The following is a 17,814-nucleotide window of genomic DNA, read 5'->3' as shown; positions in this document are numbered from 1 at the left end:
ACCTTCCATCCCCTGGGACCTTCCATCCCCTGGGACCGTGGTCCTTCTGCAACCTCCCCTCGCCGGCTCCTGGCTCGTTTTCTAGGTTTGCTGCCGGAGAAGCTGTGACGGCAGCCAGCTCTGGAGCAGCCCCCTCCCTCTCCAGATCCGTGTTCACCTTCGCAGCTATTTTGTACCTCTTCTCCAAATCAAGGGTTTCTTTTGATCAAAGTTCTAGCTTTTGTACAAAGCCCCTGTTAGCTGCAGAAACTTTTTTTTTTTTTTGCTTGATCTACATGCTCTGCAGGTGTGTTGCAATATCTAAGCATTCTCAGGAGATGACAAAAAGCTGGTCTATTTAAACTGTCAAAAGTTGTCTTCAGATCCTTTATCTGTCAACAGCAACAGCTTTATCTGGTGGTGGTGCTTTGGAGGATAATTTCTGTGGCATTTTAAAACTTAGCTATTTTCTGCATTCAACCTCTGTTCTGTTTTTTTATATTAAATTATGCCTTACTTTGTGGCCTTAAGGTACTTTTTTTCCAAACTCTTGTTTTAAGTACTACTGGCACTGGGGCAGGTAGGTACTCCTTGGTGAACAGTGTGAAGGAGGGGTGCAGGAGGTGAACTCTGTGTCTCCTTGCTCATGTTAAGTGTATGTATAATGGTTTTTATATGTGTGTATATATATATATATTTTTGCATACACACTAAAGAAAGTATTCTTGCTTACATTAAAAAAAATTATGTATATAAGTAAATACATACTATACATGCACAATGTATATGTATATATTAAATACAGAGGCTGAAACAGTCATTCCTTCTACCTGGAAAAGATGGCTAGCTGAACGTTATTCAATGCCTGGGCTACTCAATTAACATTGCCACTCTCAAATCATTCACTTGCCTATTTTAAATGTGACGAGGTATTTTAGTGAATGCAACCGGAAGAGTTTAAATAGCAAATGGCAAATGCTCCTTACAAAACAGCAAGTTTTTTTCACTCCCAAAGTGATCTTCCTCAACATCTGCGTCCAGCCGGCGGAGGCTGGGGTGGCTGTGGCAGCAGCTTGCCATCTCTCCTGGTAGGCATCCAAAAGCTGGGGTTGCTCCGGGTTCAGATTAGCCTCTCGATTTATGCTTCAGATTTAATTTAATTTATTGAGATTGGATAGTGGGGAATCAGGGGGGACCCGGTCTGGCAGGGCGAGCTGTGGACCACGAGGAGGTTTGTGGTACGAGGAGCCCACGGGCATCGCTGCTGCGGCGGAGGGCATTGCCTCCGGCCGCCTCCCGCTTCCTCGCCGTCACTTCCAGCAGCATTTTAATGGGCAGTAATGTCTGGAAGCAGATTGGGGATCAGGGTTGTTGCGGTGGGATGTCTCTGCCTATTTTGTTACCCACCGGGGTGGTCCCAGGGGGCTGGAGTTGATCCGGAGGCAGTGCGTGGAGACCAGCATCTGCCTTCAGCCACCCTCCAGCATCCCCCTGCAGAGGGTCTCGTCTCTGGTTTGACTGCAGATGCGAGGCAAGCATTGCGAAGCTGTCGGGAGACATCAGTGTTATCAGGCGCGAGGCCCAGAAGACTGATAAAGAGATTTATGGCCTTCACTCTGCCCTTAAAATTTATGTTGGAGATTTTGAGAAGAAGGTGAGTAGAGAAGCCTACAGTGAAATGCCTGGTGAGTGGTGATTATGCATATATAGATCTATATAGCTTCTTTTCCTAATTGCTGACCAGTATTAAAGACTAATATGGTATTTATACAATATGTCAGGATTTTAAATAGAAAAAATAAGTTTTCCATGATACTGTGGAATCATAGAATAGTTTGTGTTGGAAGGGACCTTTACAGGTCATCTAGTCCAACTCCCCCTGCAATGAGCAGGGACATCTTCAACTAGATCAGATTGCTCAGAGCCCCGTCCAGCCTGACCTTTAATGTTTCCAGGGATGGGGCATCTACCACCTCTCTGGGCAACCTGTGCCAGTGTCTCACCACCCTCATCATAAAAAATGTCTTCCCTACATCTAGTCTGAACCTACCCTCCTTTAGTTTAAAGCCATTACCCCTTGTCCTGTCACAACAGGCCCTGCTAAAAAGTTTGTCCCCATCTTCCTTATGAGCACCCTTTATATATTGAAAGGTTGCTGTAAGGTGTCCCTGGAGCCTTCTCTTCTCCAGGCTGAACAACCCCAACTCTCTCAGCTTTCCTCACAGGAGAGCTGTCCCATCCCTCTGACCATTTCATGTCCCTCCTCTGGACCCGCTCCAGCAGGTCCCTGTCTCTCCCGTGCTGAGGACCCCAGAGCTGGAGGCAGTACTGCAGGTGGGTCTCACCAGAGCGGAGCAGAGGGGCAGAATCCCCTCCCTCGACCTGCTGGCCACCCTGCTTTGGATGCAGCCCAGGATACAGTCGGCTTTCTGGGCTGCGAGCGCACATTGACAGCTCACATCCAACCTTTCATCCCCCAGTACCACCAAGTCCTTCTCGGCAGAGCTGCTCTCAATCCCTTCATCCTCCAGCCTGTATTGATACCAGGGCTTGCCCCGATCCACATGCAGGACCTTGTGCTTGACCTTGTTGTACCTCATGAGGTTCACACAGGTCCACTTCTTGAACTTGTCCAGGTCCCCCCGGATGGCATCCTGTCCCTCAGGCGTGTCAACCTCACCACACAGCTTGGTGTCATCTACAAATGTGCTGAGGGTTCACTCCATCCCGCTGACCATGTCACTGATGAAGACATTAAACAGTACTGGTCCCAGTACGGACGCAGGGGACACCACTCATCTCTGATCCCATCTGGTGGTGGTGTTTATAATAGATGTAAGGTAATAACAGATAATAAAAATATTCTAGGATTTGGGGATCCTCAGATCATAAATGACCCATTACTGTTTCTCAGTATGATTTATATTGAAGTGCATCTCAAAATTTCGGTTGCAGGCATTTTGGAGCTAAAAAAGGCCATCTAAATCCACTAATTTTCTTTACTTTTAAGGTGGTGGCAGGGAGGCATCTAATAGTACATATCTAATTCCATATTAAATTTGGCCATATTTCAAAGGCTTTTGAAACCGTAACACTGAAAAATTTTGGAAAATGGTGTTTTGTGTGAGAGTGGTTTTTTTCTCCACAGAGCGGGTAAGCCAACAGTGGCTAACAACTGTTACTGCCTGTCATTCCTTAACGCTGGCCTTTCCTTGCGAGAGGTTCGCTATGCTCAGTAGCAGTTTTGGAGCCTCTAGCAGGATCAGGAATGTTAGCAGTAATATTTTACAGGAATCCAGCTGTACTGGAAAATTCAGGTTTCTAAACATGCAGCTTGATGGTTCTCTGCTCCTGCTTCAAACTAGACATTGCCTGTGCCCTCAGGATTGAGCCGATGTAGGACATTCAATGTCTCATGCACTCTGGTGTCAAATTAATTTCATTACTGTATTTTGGCTGCATCTTCAGCTGCACAAGGCACACTGCCAGTCATTGTGTACCTTGCCTAACCAAGGTCCTCTTCTGCATCATGACAGAACTTAAAGATACCTTACCTGCAATTCTGTTAAAAGACACTGTTTGGACATCTGCCTCCTTGAATACCTATGAAAAATGTTCTTCTTCACCTGGAAATGGGGAAGGAAGCAGTTGTGTGTGTGTCAGAGTTGCATGAAACAGTACACATAAAATTATGTAAAAATAAGTCAGGGTAGACATGGAGCAGGATCCAGAAGAAACTTTCTCAGCTGAAAAGGGAAAAAAATTATTCTCATGTGATGGTAGGGAAGAAGAAAGGAAAGGATTTCTGAAAAGGAGTCACCTGTTGCTGTAAAAGAAGGTACCAAATCAGTGTATTGATCAATTGAGCGTTCAGTGGCACTTTTATGACATTGATGTGCCACAGCTACCAAGGAGTTGGTGGCATCTCCTTGCCAGGCATTTTTTGTGCTCATTTGGTGTAAAATCTCTGAAGAAAACTCCTGGGATTTCACATGCCCTTTAATTGATTAACCACGGGTAGGCAGGCTGAATCGCTCATCCCTCACAGGGTGCCCTTCAAGATCAAGTGTCTACTTGCAGCAGCAGGTAACGTAACCCAGGTTGCACAGGGAAAAGTCCTGGAGGGTGAGGTCGTGTGAGTAATGGGTTTCTGGTGGCTTCCAGTCTTCTGAGTCACTCACACTCCATCTTCCAGAGGCACATGGACATCCAGCTTCTCTCGAAATAGCAGATACAGTTGCTGTGGGGCATCCACAGTGTTTCAGAACTGCTCCACTGTGCTGTGTCACTGATGCGTCGGATGCCCTCGGCATCACGTTTTCACACCAATTGTGATGTGCAAAGTCAGATGTGTGCAGATGATGGACGAGCGGCTCAGGGCCCTGGCTTACCAGACTCTCTGAGGGCTGAAATTGCAATTTTTAGACAGGGTATTTCCAGCTTTTCCCACCCGTAGGGCCCGATGCGGTCAGGCCACCGCATCGCGAGGGCGAACGCGCACGTCTCCATCCCTGCAGGACGCGGGGTGCTCGGCTTCACCTCGCAAATCCACCTTGTCCTCTGCATCCCAGCTGAGGGCCCTCAGCCCTCAGAGACTGCTTCAGCAGTCTCTCTTCCCCTCACCCCGACAAAGAATGATCCCGGGAAAGGGGCAGCTCCAACCCAAGAATTGTGGGACAGCATCAGGTACCTGGGATATTCCACAGCCTAGAAGACCACAGGGATGCACAGCCCAGCCCGGACACGGAGAGGTGGGAGATGCTTTGAACAGGGTCCCCCAGGTACCACCTTAGTGCTGCAGCCACTGGAGCATCTGTTATTGCGAGTGAGCCTCTCCTCTCTGCTCTTCTTGGGATGCCCTTAGGTGTCGGACAGCCAACACTTTGCAACACACACAAGGGTTTTCAGGGATTTTCCTCTCAGTTTCTGCCACCGCTGCGGAGACTGGAGCGGTGATCGGTGCCTCGTTCGAATAAAAAGAGCCTTGCTTACCCGTGCATGTAATTGCAAAGCCTGCGTCCACAAAGACTTTGACTTCAGCAGGTCTTACAGCCTTGGTGACTCTAAGCTCCAGTTTTCGGTCTTTACTGAATGAAATTATTTGTGAGAAAAGTTCATTTTTGTGTAGCTGTACCTTGATGTTAGCTGTTTTTTTTCCACGCTTGCAATCATAATGCATTTTTAAATGTAATGCTCATAGTCTGGCTCATAAAGATGTTCTCTGTTGAATTCTCATTAGGTAATGCAGCTATTAGACAAGATAGAGACTTCCAACTCTGATCAAAGCTCAAATTTAAAGACAGTCCAGGGAGATCAACATCACGAACTGCAACTTCTGGATTTCAAGTAGGTGATGGAGAGTTTTTCATTATGATAATTCACCCTGAATGCTTTAGTGTGATGAACAGGTTGCCATGAAACAGCAAAACAAACCTGTTAATTAACATCCATTCAAAACACTAAGAGAAGGTTAATGAAGATCTATGCCATAAAATAATGAAAATACATAATGAAAGTACATTGTCTTGCAAGCTAATTGTTCAAATGAGGCACTAAATGCCACCCTCTAAGAAATGAAAGTATGCCACCCTCTAAGTATGAAACCAATTAACTTTCCATACTTAAAAGAAAGGCACCAAATACAAAGACGCTATTTACCATTATAATTGGGGCTCTTTTGTGACTTGCCTAATGTGCAGAACAAGGTATTTTCTTTATGCACTTGCACTGTCTACCCATTTCTGAGACAGCCGCCCGGGGCAGGAGTGCTGCTGATGAAGAAAGGTGGGCACAAGGCTAAAGTAGCTGCACAGCCTCATGTGCCCACAGATTTGTGATTTATTGTTTCTTACCTAGTATATTCTTCCTATTCTGGCTGCAGCAGTATTTTTAGGGTGCCACTTTAATCTTGAGTTTTAGAGAGGAGGGAGTTCCAGGGAAGGATGCAATGAACAAAAGTATCTGGCATCCATATTCAGAACAATGCAAAACAGCCCAGCATTGAATAGCAGAGCCAGCACAAATAATTGAAAATCTAATTATAATAATTCTGCAATAATGATATTTCAAAGGCAATAGTTCCACTCCTTAAAATGGTGAAGTATTTTAATAAAGATTTATTTTAATTAAGATTTTATCTGAATTGTATTCAGAAGTAAAAATAGGCTAGAAGTTTAAACAGAAGAAAGTTCTCAGCAAGAGAACCGGAAAAGGAATTGGGGTGAATGGGGAAATAACAGCTAAAGTGAGCAATGAATTAAAATTGGGAAAAGGGAAGGAGGAACAGGGAGACAGAGGGCAGTGAATGATGGCGGTCAAGATGATGTGACAGGGTCAAGAAATGAAACCAAAATAAGACGGAAGGAAAAACAGAACAATGCCAGAAAAGAAAAACTGGAAAACTGATTTGAAGTAAAGGCCTAGTTTCTCAAAAGCTAATGAAACCTTACTGAAATTGTCATCAGAAATAGGAAGCTTGAAAAGAGGTGGCTTTCAAGACACTGAGATGTGCTGGCATTGTGTATTTAACACAAAATCCAAATTACTTATTTATTAAATGTGAGATTTTATTTCAGTTAATATAAAATCTAATTAAAATAGCATGCCCTTTGGGGAATGTCTGTCTCCTTTTGTATTGCTCCTTTAAATGTCTAGCAGATTATGCATTCTTTTAATAGGGCTGAAATAAAATTTAACTTCAGGAACAGACTGGAGCTTCTGCATAAAACTTGTCATGTTTAAATCAGCTTTAAAGCCCAGAGTTACTTCTTCAGTTGACATGCAGCTGCCTGGGACACAGTTGCCTTTGACTGCGGGCTGGCAGTTGTATTATAAAAGTACAAACTGATATTGTTACTGAAAACTGGATGAATTTTAAACATATTTCAGGATTTCATGGGAGTTGTGCCTTGCTCAGAAATTTGGCCCTTCACAGGGGAGTGGATGTTTATCTCTTGTGGTTGGTTAGGTTGGAATAGCTGCATTCAACTGCACAAAGTCAATTCACTTGCCAATAGATATATTTTCACATGTGAAAATTTATTGTAGCGCTACTGGAGCATGCTTTTATTATATATCCACAAGTATCCCCTTACTAATATTTCAGGGTTTTGTTGGGCCAAAGACTATGGCAAATTGTCTGCCTGTGGAGCCTCACTCCTGCTAGGCATATTTTTGTAAGCCTCATGCAGGAGGGATGCTAATCAAAGTTTAAAATAAAATAAAACATGGTACTGTTTTCTTATGAATAAGAAATCACTGATGTTATAATAAAAATACAAATATTATTAATAATAATTGTATTATTAATCATCATCTTGTCACTGTCAAGCATGTCCCTTGAGATGGGCCCCAGGCACCTTCATCCTCCTCAGCAGAACCACACTAGGGTTTGCATCCCAAAGAGACCTTTGTGATCATTTGGTCTGAACCACACAGGCCGTGCAACCTCACGTAACTGGTGGTGAGGTTCATAGCAATCATTTTCAGTATTTGTTAAATAACTTTTTATAAACTCAATTATTTCTGTAGTTCTCCCCCTTTTCCCCAAGGCAGATATGCCAAATCTTTTCTAAGTCACCTAAACACAGTCTCAAATAATTAATTTTTAGGTTTAAATACTTCCTTTTTCTCCCTTTTCCAACTTCGGACAAATTGAAGCAAAGTCAAATGCCAGCTGCCAGCTATACAAAGTTTGGTTTTGAGCCTTTGAACAAAGCTGACCACCAATTCTGCCATTCATGGTTAACTCATCTTTACCCATTAAATGATATTCCCCAAATTTGTTCAGTAATTGTAACACAAACAATTCATGAGACCTTTGTTTTATGCGTGGTGGAGATAGATAGAGATAGAGATAGAGATAGAGATAGAGATAGAGATAGAGATAGAGATAGAGATAGAGATAGAGGTAGAGATAGAGATAGAGATAGAGATAGAGGTAGAGGTAGAGTTATATATGAAAATAACCACATGAAAGATCTGTCTGAGGACGTACCGGTCCTATAATTGCCTGCTGTGGCGGTTGAACAGAGCTGTAACTCTTGTAATGACCAGCCCGTTCACTAATCCTCAGGTATGAAGATCCTGTGGTCATGAACCATGACCTTAGGGCAGGCAGCGGTGGCTTCGACAGAATGCTGTCTCCATCCCTACCTGACCTTTCCAGAACAGGGTTTGGATGGCGATTCCCATTATTCCAGTCAGACGGCTTACTGCCAGGTCTGAAAAAAGCTCTTTACACCTCCCCTTCCCATGCTCAGGTTGGATACTGGTCTGGATCATCAGCATACTACCACAGTATCATTTTATTTTTTCATGAACAAAGATTAGTGCTCCAGGAAGCAAACTGTGTGCATGTTCACATGTGCATGGTAGGACTGAAAACGACAAACTCAATAGTACAAGTTTTTATTCCTGAAAAATCAAATCTTAGAACTACTAAAATGAGTAATAGTGATAAACTGACCTAACAGGCTGCTTATGTAGAAGATCTTGAAAAGACACTGTCTATAGCAAACTGCAATGACATAGCACTTGGAGAGATTTTGCTATCATTAATTTTTTTTACCACATTTACAGTCACTGCTGATGGTAATTATCACTTCATTAGACTGATACAGAGCTGTTATCAACCACTCAGTATAAAAAACACTTAAACACCCTTTTGAAAAGGGATATTAAATATTAGAAGTGCCATAGGCATTAACTCTAGTTATAAAATCCTGCTCCTTACCTGTTGGTTTGTATGCTAACTGAGGCCCAAACAAATTTCAAGCAATCATTGTTTGCATGCAAGCATGTGTTAGAAATGAATACAATTACATTAAAATCTTTGTGACACTCCTACAGTCAGGTTATATGCATAATTATGGAAATGTATATATAGGACTACAACTTGGACGTAAGTTCACATCTTGGCATGGTTCATGTTGCAAATTAAGTGTTGCAGTATAAGAAAACCAAAATCTAAACCATATAGTTCCCTTTAACTTGACATTTTGCAGATTTCATCCAAGCAGCATTTGTTCACTACCCTTGCCTGCGGTTCCCTGTCTCCTCTGGCGGCTGCCGGTTTTGCTCCCTTTGGGTGGGCTTTTGCACTTTTATCCAACTGCTGCCTCAAAGGCAACTCTGCGTTCTCTTTTTGTTTTAGTTATACATGTTTTTTTATCCTTATGAATTTCATTTTCAGACCACAAGTGATTTTGCTGCTCTCCCCGATGCCCAGCAATGCAGTCAATGTTCGATGGGATAGTGTAGGTTCTTCATTCACTTTGAATAGTGTTAATTCAAATGGGAAATTAACATTTTTCAGCCCTCAGATATTTTCCTAAAATAGACCACATCACAGAAATCACATTTTGTCATGTAGGTACAACCTTTAAGGTAAGGATTAATAAAATAATTGAGCTTAGGACTTGTTAGGAAGCTATTGAGGAGATTTGGAGTAATTTAAACAATTTACTCAAGTGACTCAAGACTCCTCCATAACACTGACTAAGCCTTAGTCTGGTTACTAAAAAAATAACCATAATTTTAGGTTGACAAGTATTCTAAGTGACTTCAGGGATCAGATACACGCTCATCGGAAGGGGACAGAAGCGCGGTTGACACGATCTGAAGAAGATCAAGCCCAGCAGAGGCATCAGCTGCTTAACTGGGTGAAGGAAAGACTGGTAAGACCTTCTGGGTTGGCAGCCCAGGGCACTGGGGTGGTCTCCAGCCCTCCCAGGACCGGGAGAGAGGAGCACCGCTCCTGTCACCTTGATGCCAGCAGGTACCAAGTCACGCACACAAAAAAACTGAGATCCGGCACAAAACCAGGTGCCCCAGGACACAGCCAGCAAAATGGTGAATTATGGAAATCATGTAATCCTAGATTAATTTATTTTGGAAGGGGTAGCTGGAAGTCGTAAGATTCAACCCCTCGCCCAAACAGGGCCGACAACAAAGTCAGGGCTCGAGCCTCGTCCAGGTGATTTCTGTTTCTGAGGATGGAGATCCCTCAGTGCTCTGCTCATCCCGGGAAATAAAGTCTTCCCTGGTTATGGCACCACTTCCCAGCTGTGTAGCCCCGACGTACCTGACGACGGCATTTTTCCTGTCCCACGGTGAGCGCTGGTGCCACCAGTGAACACCACCCAGTTCCATTCATTGGCAAGCTCGGAAAAGGAAGGGATTGTCTGTGCAGATTCTGCCTGGTCTTAAATACAGACAAACCCTCAGCAACCTGCTGTCAGTACATTAAAACACGGTGTGTTTCGGTTCCACAGCAGCAGTTAGCGCTTGGCACAGGACCAATGCCTTTTCATTAGTTCCTTCACAGCTTTTAAAGTTTTTCCTCCTTTGCTGTGTGCAGTTCATTCCGCTTCAGAGTTCAAAAACGATCGAAACGTGATCACCGTGTCTTAGCACCAGGATGAAGGCTGCTGATCAAAGACCAGATTGAGAATTCACTTGGAACTAAAACACTCCTGAACTTTAATCTCCATTTATTCTGCCTGATGATGATCTCTCGTACTCAATGGGACCAACACTCAGTGCAGCCAGGATGATAATAAAAACATTTCTGACTTGTCAGCTGCTATCTCAAAGATACTATTTGAGTTCCCTTCCCCCACTAATAGTTTCTGTGATTATTTTGCAGGAAACACACCAATATATGTGGTTACTCTCCCCTAAGGGAGACTGCTGTGCAAAAAAAATACAGCTTTTAACAGGAGCCGAAGCTTTCAAAGCCACTCTTAAATAGGTTGAATAAGGAATGCATTTGTTTTTCTGTGTACGCATACACGTACACAGCGGCACGCGTGGTCGTCCTTTGGACGGCACCTCAGTGGAAGCACAGCTCAGCGCCTGGTTGCCGAAGGAAACCTCGGCACGAATGCCGGAGAAAAGCAGTCGGAGATGAGCTTCAGCCTGCGCCAGGAAGGGCTCCGGTCCCTGCTGAGCGGCGTGCCCCGGCAGCGGTCCCGGCTCTGTCCCTTGGGCAGGCTGAGAGGACACGCGATCCACCAGGGGATGGATGGATGGATGGATGGATGGATGGATGGACGGACGGATCTGGCAGGCTGCGTGGTGGCGACGGAGCCGTTTCGGGAGCGTAGAGCAGCAGCTCGGTTATTGCCGGAGCTGACTCGCTCCGCCAGCCGCCTGCACCGCATGGGGATGTTTGTAAACTCAGAGCGCGTTCCACCACCACGCTGCGCTCTGTTTAGGCTCAGGCAGCTCTGCCGGGTTTGCAAACACCTTCCTCGGGAAGCAGAGCCATCGCCTTAGGCCCGCAGGATTCCCTTGCCTGCAAGGGCTAAAGACGGTCGGGGGATTTTGGGCGGATTGACCGGATTTGGAGTTGACCAGAGGACTCGGTGCAACTTAAAGACGAAGGAAGGGGTGGGCAGCTGCGCTGCTCAGGTTGGAGCATGCCTCTGAGGAGGGTGAATTGCCTCCAGGAGCCGTGCTGAGCTCAAAAGAGGGAGAGGACTGCTTGCCATCCCTCGGTTAGGCAGCCCTCGCAGGGCTCAGCCTCCTTGCTCTTGCCAGCAGCCGAGCTGGGTTTACACCACGGCGTCGCACCCTCTGGGTCGGAAAGCTTGGGCTCGAGGTGGGTGCGTGAAAGCAAGCTGAGACGGGTTGTCTGAGTTCCCAGTCTCACGTTGCGAAATGTGACAGCGAATCACAGGATTTAAATGAATAAATAAATAAAATAATAATTAAAAAAACCACCTTTGCTCTGGCCCAGCCGCAATTTCCCAGTTTTTTTGGTTCATTGGGGAAGAGAGGATCGACACATCTTCTGGGGTACCAGACCTCACCTGCATTTATTCAGTGCTGTCACACATGGGATTAGGAAGCAAGACCGATTGAATGCATAGTTGGCAGGAGGCAGGTTAATGTGGGCATACATAAAGTGTCTTACCATAAACCTGTGTTATGTATTTAAAGGAAAGAGCAGAAAAAAGAGTAGAAGAAAAGCTCCTACTTCTGTCACTAAAGCTAGAACAAATAGATAAACCACAGGAATACGAAAAGCAGTTGAACCAGATGAAAAGCGATGAAAAAAACCTGCATGCAAGAATCACCAGATTTGAAAGACAGATTTGGAAGGAGCTTGAGGAAATCCAAAATGAATACAGATCAGGTGAGGATGGGCTTTCACGCAATTCGTTTTTAAAATAAATTTCTACAGTAACTTGCTGCTCCAGAAAATACTTTACAGTAAAGACAGAAAGACGTTAAAATTACTATTTCTCTCTCCCAAACCCCATATACAGACGTGTATGGGTTAGCCCGCTTGTCTTTGCAAACAGCCAGCATGACATTTGCACACAGGTTGCTTTCTCTTCCTAAGCATCTCAAGGTAAGATCATTTAAAATGCAATTTCACAACCTGTTTTCCAGAATTTTTAGAGCACCTATTTCTTCTGTTAGCAAGGACCCTCACCTTCATTGGGAGGCACAAGTCATTCCCTTTTGCACAGATCCTGCTGCCGAGATCACATTTGATGGTTTTGTATCATTTCCATCCTTTACTCCCTGTTCTTAACAAACAGTAGGTGGAGAAAGAGGCACCTGGATGAGTTACAGCTGCCTGACGCAGACCATACATTGTGCACGTGAAGAGGGAAGCAGTTAGATAATGCTGAATACACGGCAGCTGCTTCTTATGGGGCCAGTCACAGTAATTTATGTTACAGAGTATGAACTGCTTTACCAATCTGAGATGATTCTGGCTGTCCAACTTTCAGCAGCAATTAGAAAGGCTTTCACCTGGCACTGAGCACAAGGAAGATTTTTGCCCACTGTAATCTATCCTGTGTCACTCAAACCTAATTATTGTAATACCCTCCACTTGCAGCTGATCATGGAAACACAGTGGACACATCAGGTTATTAAAAAAAAAAAAAAAAAAAAAAAAAATCTCAGCCCTCTCTCCAAGGGAACAGATGGCAGAAAATCATTACACAAGGGCTTCACATCTTACATGTTCTCACTTGAAACTCGAGCATCTGGTTCTCGTCTTCCAAGCTGTCTGTGATTGAGGACCCCAGCTCTCCAGCTCTGATTCCTTCGTCTGCAACCCACCTACAAGCCCAGCTCCAAAGCTGTGGCAAACCAAGCTCTAAATTAGCTAAGGTCCTTGCGCAGCTTGACACAAGAAGGCTTGGCTGTCTACAAGACCATCTGAGTGAGCACAAGAGAGCGTCTCAAAGAAAGCTGTAGCTAAGAAATTTCAGAATAAAAGATTCTGGTGCTGAAAGGAGAGAGTTCTTAACTTCAAATTCCTGCCTGCAGAAATTTACGACAGAAGAGATCTGTTTATACCAAACTTTGGCCATGATTGTGTGCAAAGTCAAGTCCAAGGATTGCTCTTTCCCATGGCAGTTGTTTGGCAGGGGCTGATCCCCAAAATGGGGGAAAAGAGGCCACTGAAGAGGTGCGGAGCAGCGTGAAGGGCACAGAGGCAGCCTCTAGACTGTCTCAGCAGCTGTTTGTGCTTCAGCACAGATTGGCATCTTGGAAATCAGAGACATGTCTGGAATTTTAAAATTCTGAGCAGTATGCAGCGATTTGGTTGAACGCTATCTGGACTGTAGCAGTGACAAAATTAATCCATATTAAACAATCATTCCAAAAAGAAAAAGAAAAACATGTCATCAGCTGCCATGTTACAATAAGCACTTTAAGAAAAAAAAAAGAGGAAGAGAATTTTAATCCACTGTTAGGCTGCTTGCCCACTAATAAGTTGACACCTATGTGACACACTGGACAAATGTAAAGAACTGCTACATTGTAATTTGAAAGTTATTGCAATGTGGAAACAGCTGGGTAACAGCAGCTTACAATTCTACTTTTCCAGTCTTTATTGACAATATTTGACTGTACGGTGGTCCAAAAAAGGGGCATCAGGTGGTCTGTAGCTCTGTTTTGGAAAACAGTATGTCTGCACTCTCCCATTTTTCTTTTTGTATACTTATATACAGATGCACAAAAAATTAGTTGGTGAAGCCGAGCTCCCATTCTCCCAGAAGCACATGACAAAGTCTCAGATGAAGCATAATTCTTATTTGCAGTTGCTACAACTCTGGGAGATCCGTGGCACAAACCTTGCTATCGGGTAGGCAGACTGCAGAGCAACGGTGTCAGTATCCGATGGGAACACAGAGTCTTTGATTCAAAATAAGAACTGCGTACTTAAAAAAACCCAACCCAAACCAAACCAAAAACCCCAATGCTCAATGAAAAGAACAATACGCTTTAAGGCTAGCAATACACTTGGTTTTAAAGAGAGACATAGTATTTTCTTTACTCCACACCACAAATCTGATGTCTGATGTCAATTGCAGTTTACAGCTATGCGTAATTATGCTTGGTATCATCCAATGTATTGGAAGACACGATTCCTAGAGCAAGGAGCTTGCAACCCAAGCTGCTAATGCATGTCCATGGTATTCAATAAAATGATGAAATAGATTGGATTTAATGTGCTGTGTATTAAATGCGGGTCAGAAACCTCTGCAAAGAAAAAGAAGAATCTTTTAATGTATTGAAAGGAACCACTATTTAATTAATTGTTCCTATTCTTCTGCCAGGATTTCAATCCATTCGTGAGTCTCTGGAGCTGCTCAAACAAATACAGAATACAAAGCTGAAACTTGAAAAAAAGAAAATTCAGAAAGACATTAAAAAGAAACAATGAAAGTAACCTCCCAGAAGATGGAACACCAAGAGCAAGCCTTGTCCACTGTCGCAGGTGGTCTCTTCCAGTGAGAAGCAGCATTGAGTTAAAGCAGCAGCCTTTAGATACACCTGATTCTGTCTTCCCCTGTCCCTGTAGGATGTTGTTGCTATTATGATTACTAATATGATATTGTGCAGCCACAAAAATAACAGCTCTGCAACACTAACAGTCATTTTCACACCAATTTTACAACAGAATACTTCACTGTAGAAGAAAAACTTTAAGGATTGACTTAAAATTTTACAAGCAGATTTCATACAAAAGTATTCATAGTATTTAAAGGACTTTAAGAACACAAGTACTCAGTTATTAAGCATGGTTAGCCCAGTCCTGCCATAAGCTACATTGGTTTTAGATTGGTGTAACTATTGAAATCAGGTCTAGTAAATTCCTCCAGCTGCACACAAGGTGTATGTTTTATGTAGCAATAGCATTACAAAAACTGGTATCAGAATATCTACTGATGCATGATTTGGACCTATTATAATTAGTTACTGGATCATTAAAACTAGCTAATAAATTTGGTACAGGTGACGAAATGCAAGTTAATAGTTAGCAGATGCATTATTAAGAAGGTTTATTTCTTGTCTTCTCTGTTTGACTGAATAAAAGTTAGCAGTGGTTTGCAGCAGAACACCTGAAAATGTAACTGACATTATGGGTTTTGTTTTGCTTCAAAAAACAAGAAAAACCACCTGGAAATAAGGAGAAAAACTCTGTGAAAAAAGAGTAGGGCAAAAGAAACGTTATCAGTATAATTTCCCAGCAGAAGCTAATGATAGCAATCATCCATTGCCCAGAGAAGAAAATTCAGGACTCAGATAATCCTTCTCCAATAATCCGTGTCTCAAGTCTCTTGTGCTTCTGGCTCTACAGAAAAGCAGGTTTCTCAAGCCATGCGTTGCAGGTGGCTTCTCTGAAAAGCCAGACCTGCACTGTGACAGCTGAAACTGAATCGATGCAGTCAGCCAGGAATGCCACTTCAGCAATTAATCACATTACTCCAAGCATGCAGAAACTTTCCTATATTTAAACTTCCTCCAGTGAGTAAAAAGTCCTAGAAATCGCTCACATCTTGTAAAAGCCGAAGAACAGCCACCATCGCAGACGACCTTTCTGCATTTTGTTTGCGGCCAGGCTCTTTAAAGCCAAACTCCGTGGGAAAGACTCCCAGCCTCGCGCCTGCTGTCAGGTCAGGTCTGTGTTTGTCACATTTACTACAAGCAGCAGGAAACCAGCAACACCAAAATCCCAACAACGTGCAGCAGTTTCTGAGCTGCAATGCATCCCTATTTCAGTCTCACTGTATGTTCCCTCCATTACAGGGGCCTCTGCCTTCACTGCAGACTTAAAGTCCACTAGTGCAGTCATAGCAAGAGATTTGGGGTTGAAGGCAGCCTCCCAAACAGTCTTTCTCTAGCTCCTTCTAGGCACTCTTGCCATTTTTTGCCCATGTACTTGGCTGCTGGTGAAGCAGCAGTTAGCGTGGCTTGGTGCATCTGCTCCCCCACGCCGCATACCCTGGATGCTGCACTTCTCAGTATGCTGAGGAACAGCAAAAAGGTGAAATACAAGGTTATTGATGAATGTGTTTCTAGAAGTGTATGGTGTCAAAAAAAAAAGGAAAAAAAAAAAGGTTATTGATGAATGTGTTTCTAAAAGTGTATGGTGTCAAAAAAAAAAGGAAAAAAAAAAAAGAGAGAGAAAAAAAGCCAGGAAAACCTTCAGAGTCTAACCCTTGAACAGAGAGAAGGACAGAAGTATTGCTGCACATTTCCTGCATCCATCTATCCATCTATCTATCTATCTATCCATCCTATCACATGGCAGTATGGCACAACCGAATGTTGCTTTATCTAAGCACTGATTGGTATGATTATAGCAGATGGGTTTGAGGGCCTAATTATAAATTCAGATCACACAGGAATATATATTTGGAACGTTGCTATTGTTTGAGTGATTTCACTGCATAAAGGAGTTATCTCAGTATTTATCACTCCACACTGCAACCAAACTCAAAATGATCCCTCTCTCCCCTAAGAACACTAATTTTAAAAGTTATTTAACTGTCAGCTGTTCAGTTAAATCAGTAGAAAGCAAATTAACTGGGAGAGAGGGAAAGCTAAATTCTAGACATCCAGGATGATATTCAGCTGGGATGCAGGATTAGGGATGTACTTTTTCTTGCAAAATGGTACATGCTGCATTTGTGCAGAATTAAAACAGTTCTTAAGGGTTTTATATCTACAAATTTAAAAAAATAATTATTTTTTTAAAAATATAAAACGTATCAAACAAAAGTATTGCATATTTGTTGTTAAACTCTAAGGTTAGGAAGACTATCTCAATTAATGCTATTGCCCACTGTACTTTGTGATACCATGCTGAGAGACGCTCAAAAGATGAGTAGAAATCCAAACCAGCGATTCTGGGGAAATACTGAGAATGAGATGAACATGCACGACCCCAACAAATAAATGAAATTCTCAGAAGCAAGCCATTGTGTCATGTTTCTATAAAAGGAAATGTAAGAAGCATGTAAAATCCTTCGTATCTGAAGCAGAGGAAAGTTCTACCTTGAAATTCATTAGATCTCACTCCATTCTGCCTTCAGCATAAACCACCATAATAAAACAAATTACAGCTGGGGAATGTTTATTTTTTCCCCTTTACTGTAATAGCAGCTGAACGTATGACTTCCCAGGCAGTGAAATCCATAAACAACTCTCCATTCCCCAACTCAGTGATGCTTACGTGCCTTTGTACAGTACTTCACATTCTAAAGCTGAGCTCTACAATAGCATAAAATATAGGGCGATCTCAACCTGCATGAATTTACAAATTTTTTCAGTGTTACAGCAGACCTTCTACAAGTGCTGATTTTGTAGAGGCTATACATTGTTAAAAAAATGAGGAGAACAAGATTTTTACCTCATATTGTTGAATTTTACAGAAGCTTAAATTTAAACTCATATTCCCTGAGCACTTTTCAGTGAGTGGGTGGTACAGATATATGTTGGTTTTTTTCCTACAGGGCATGTAATACAACTTCGGGCTATTTAATAATCTTGTTCGAGGAGTTCACCACTGAT

The 17,814-nt window shown here is 43.0% G+C and overlaps 1 protein-coding gene across 1 annotated transcript in view; it reads left to right on the top strand.

Annotated features, from left to right (window-relative positions):
* FAM81B (family with sequence similarity 81 member B) overlaps positions 1 to 14,680 on the top strand; it is a 28,706-nt gene extending 14,026 nt beyond the window's left edge. The window contains exons 5-9 of the mRNA XM_030004009.1: positions 1,504 to 1,633; positions 5,219 to 5,325; positions 9,521 to 9,656; positions 11,926 to 12,121; positions 14,574 to 14,680. Of these exons, the coding sequence (XP_029859869.1) occupies positions 1,504 to 1,633; positions 5,219 to 5,325; positions 9,521 to 9,656; positions 11,926 to 12,121; positions 14,574 to 14,680 (676 nt within the window). The remainder of the gene's footprint in view (positions 1 to 1,503; positions 1,634 to 5,218; positions 5,326 to 9,520; positions 9,657 to 11,925; positions 12,122 to 14,573) is intronic.
* Positions 14,681 to 17,814: the final 3,134 nt, after the last annotated feature.

Source organism: Aquila chrysaetos, chromosome Z, assembly GCF_900496995.4.
Source record: "Aquila chrysaetos chrysaetos chromosome Z, bAquChr1.4, whole genome shotgun sequence".
In the NCBI taxonomy this organism is placed as follows: Eukaryota; Metazoa; Chordata; class Aves; order Accipitriformes; family Accipitridae; genus Aquila; species Aquila chrysaetos.
Note: the sequence above shows the minus strand (reverse complement) of the source record. Positions and strands in the feature narration are given on the sequence as shown.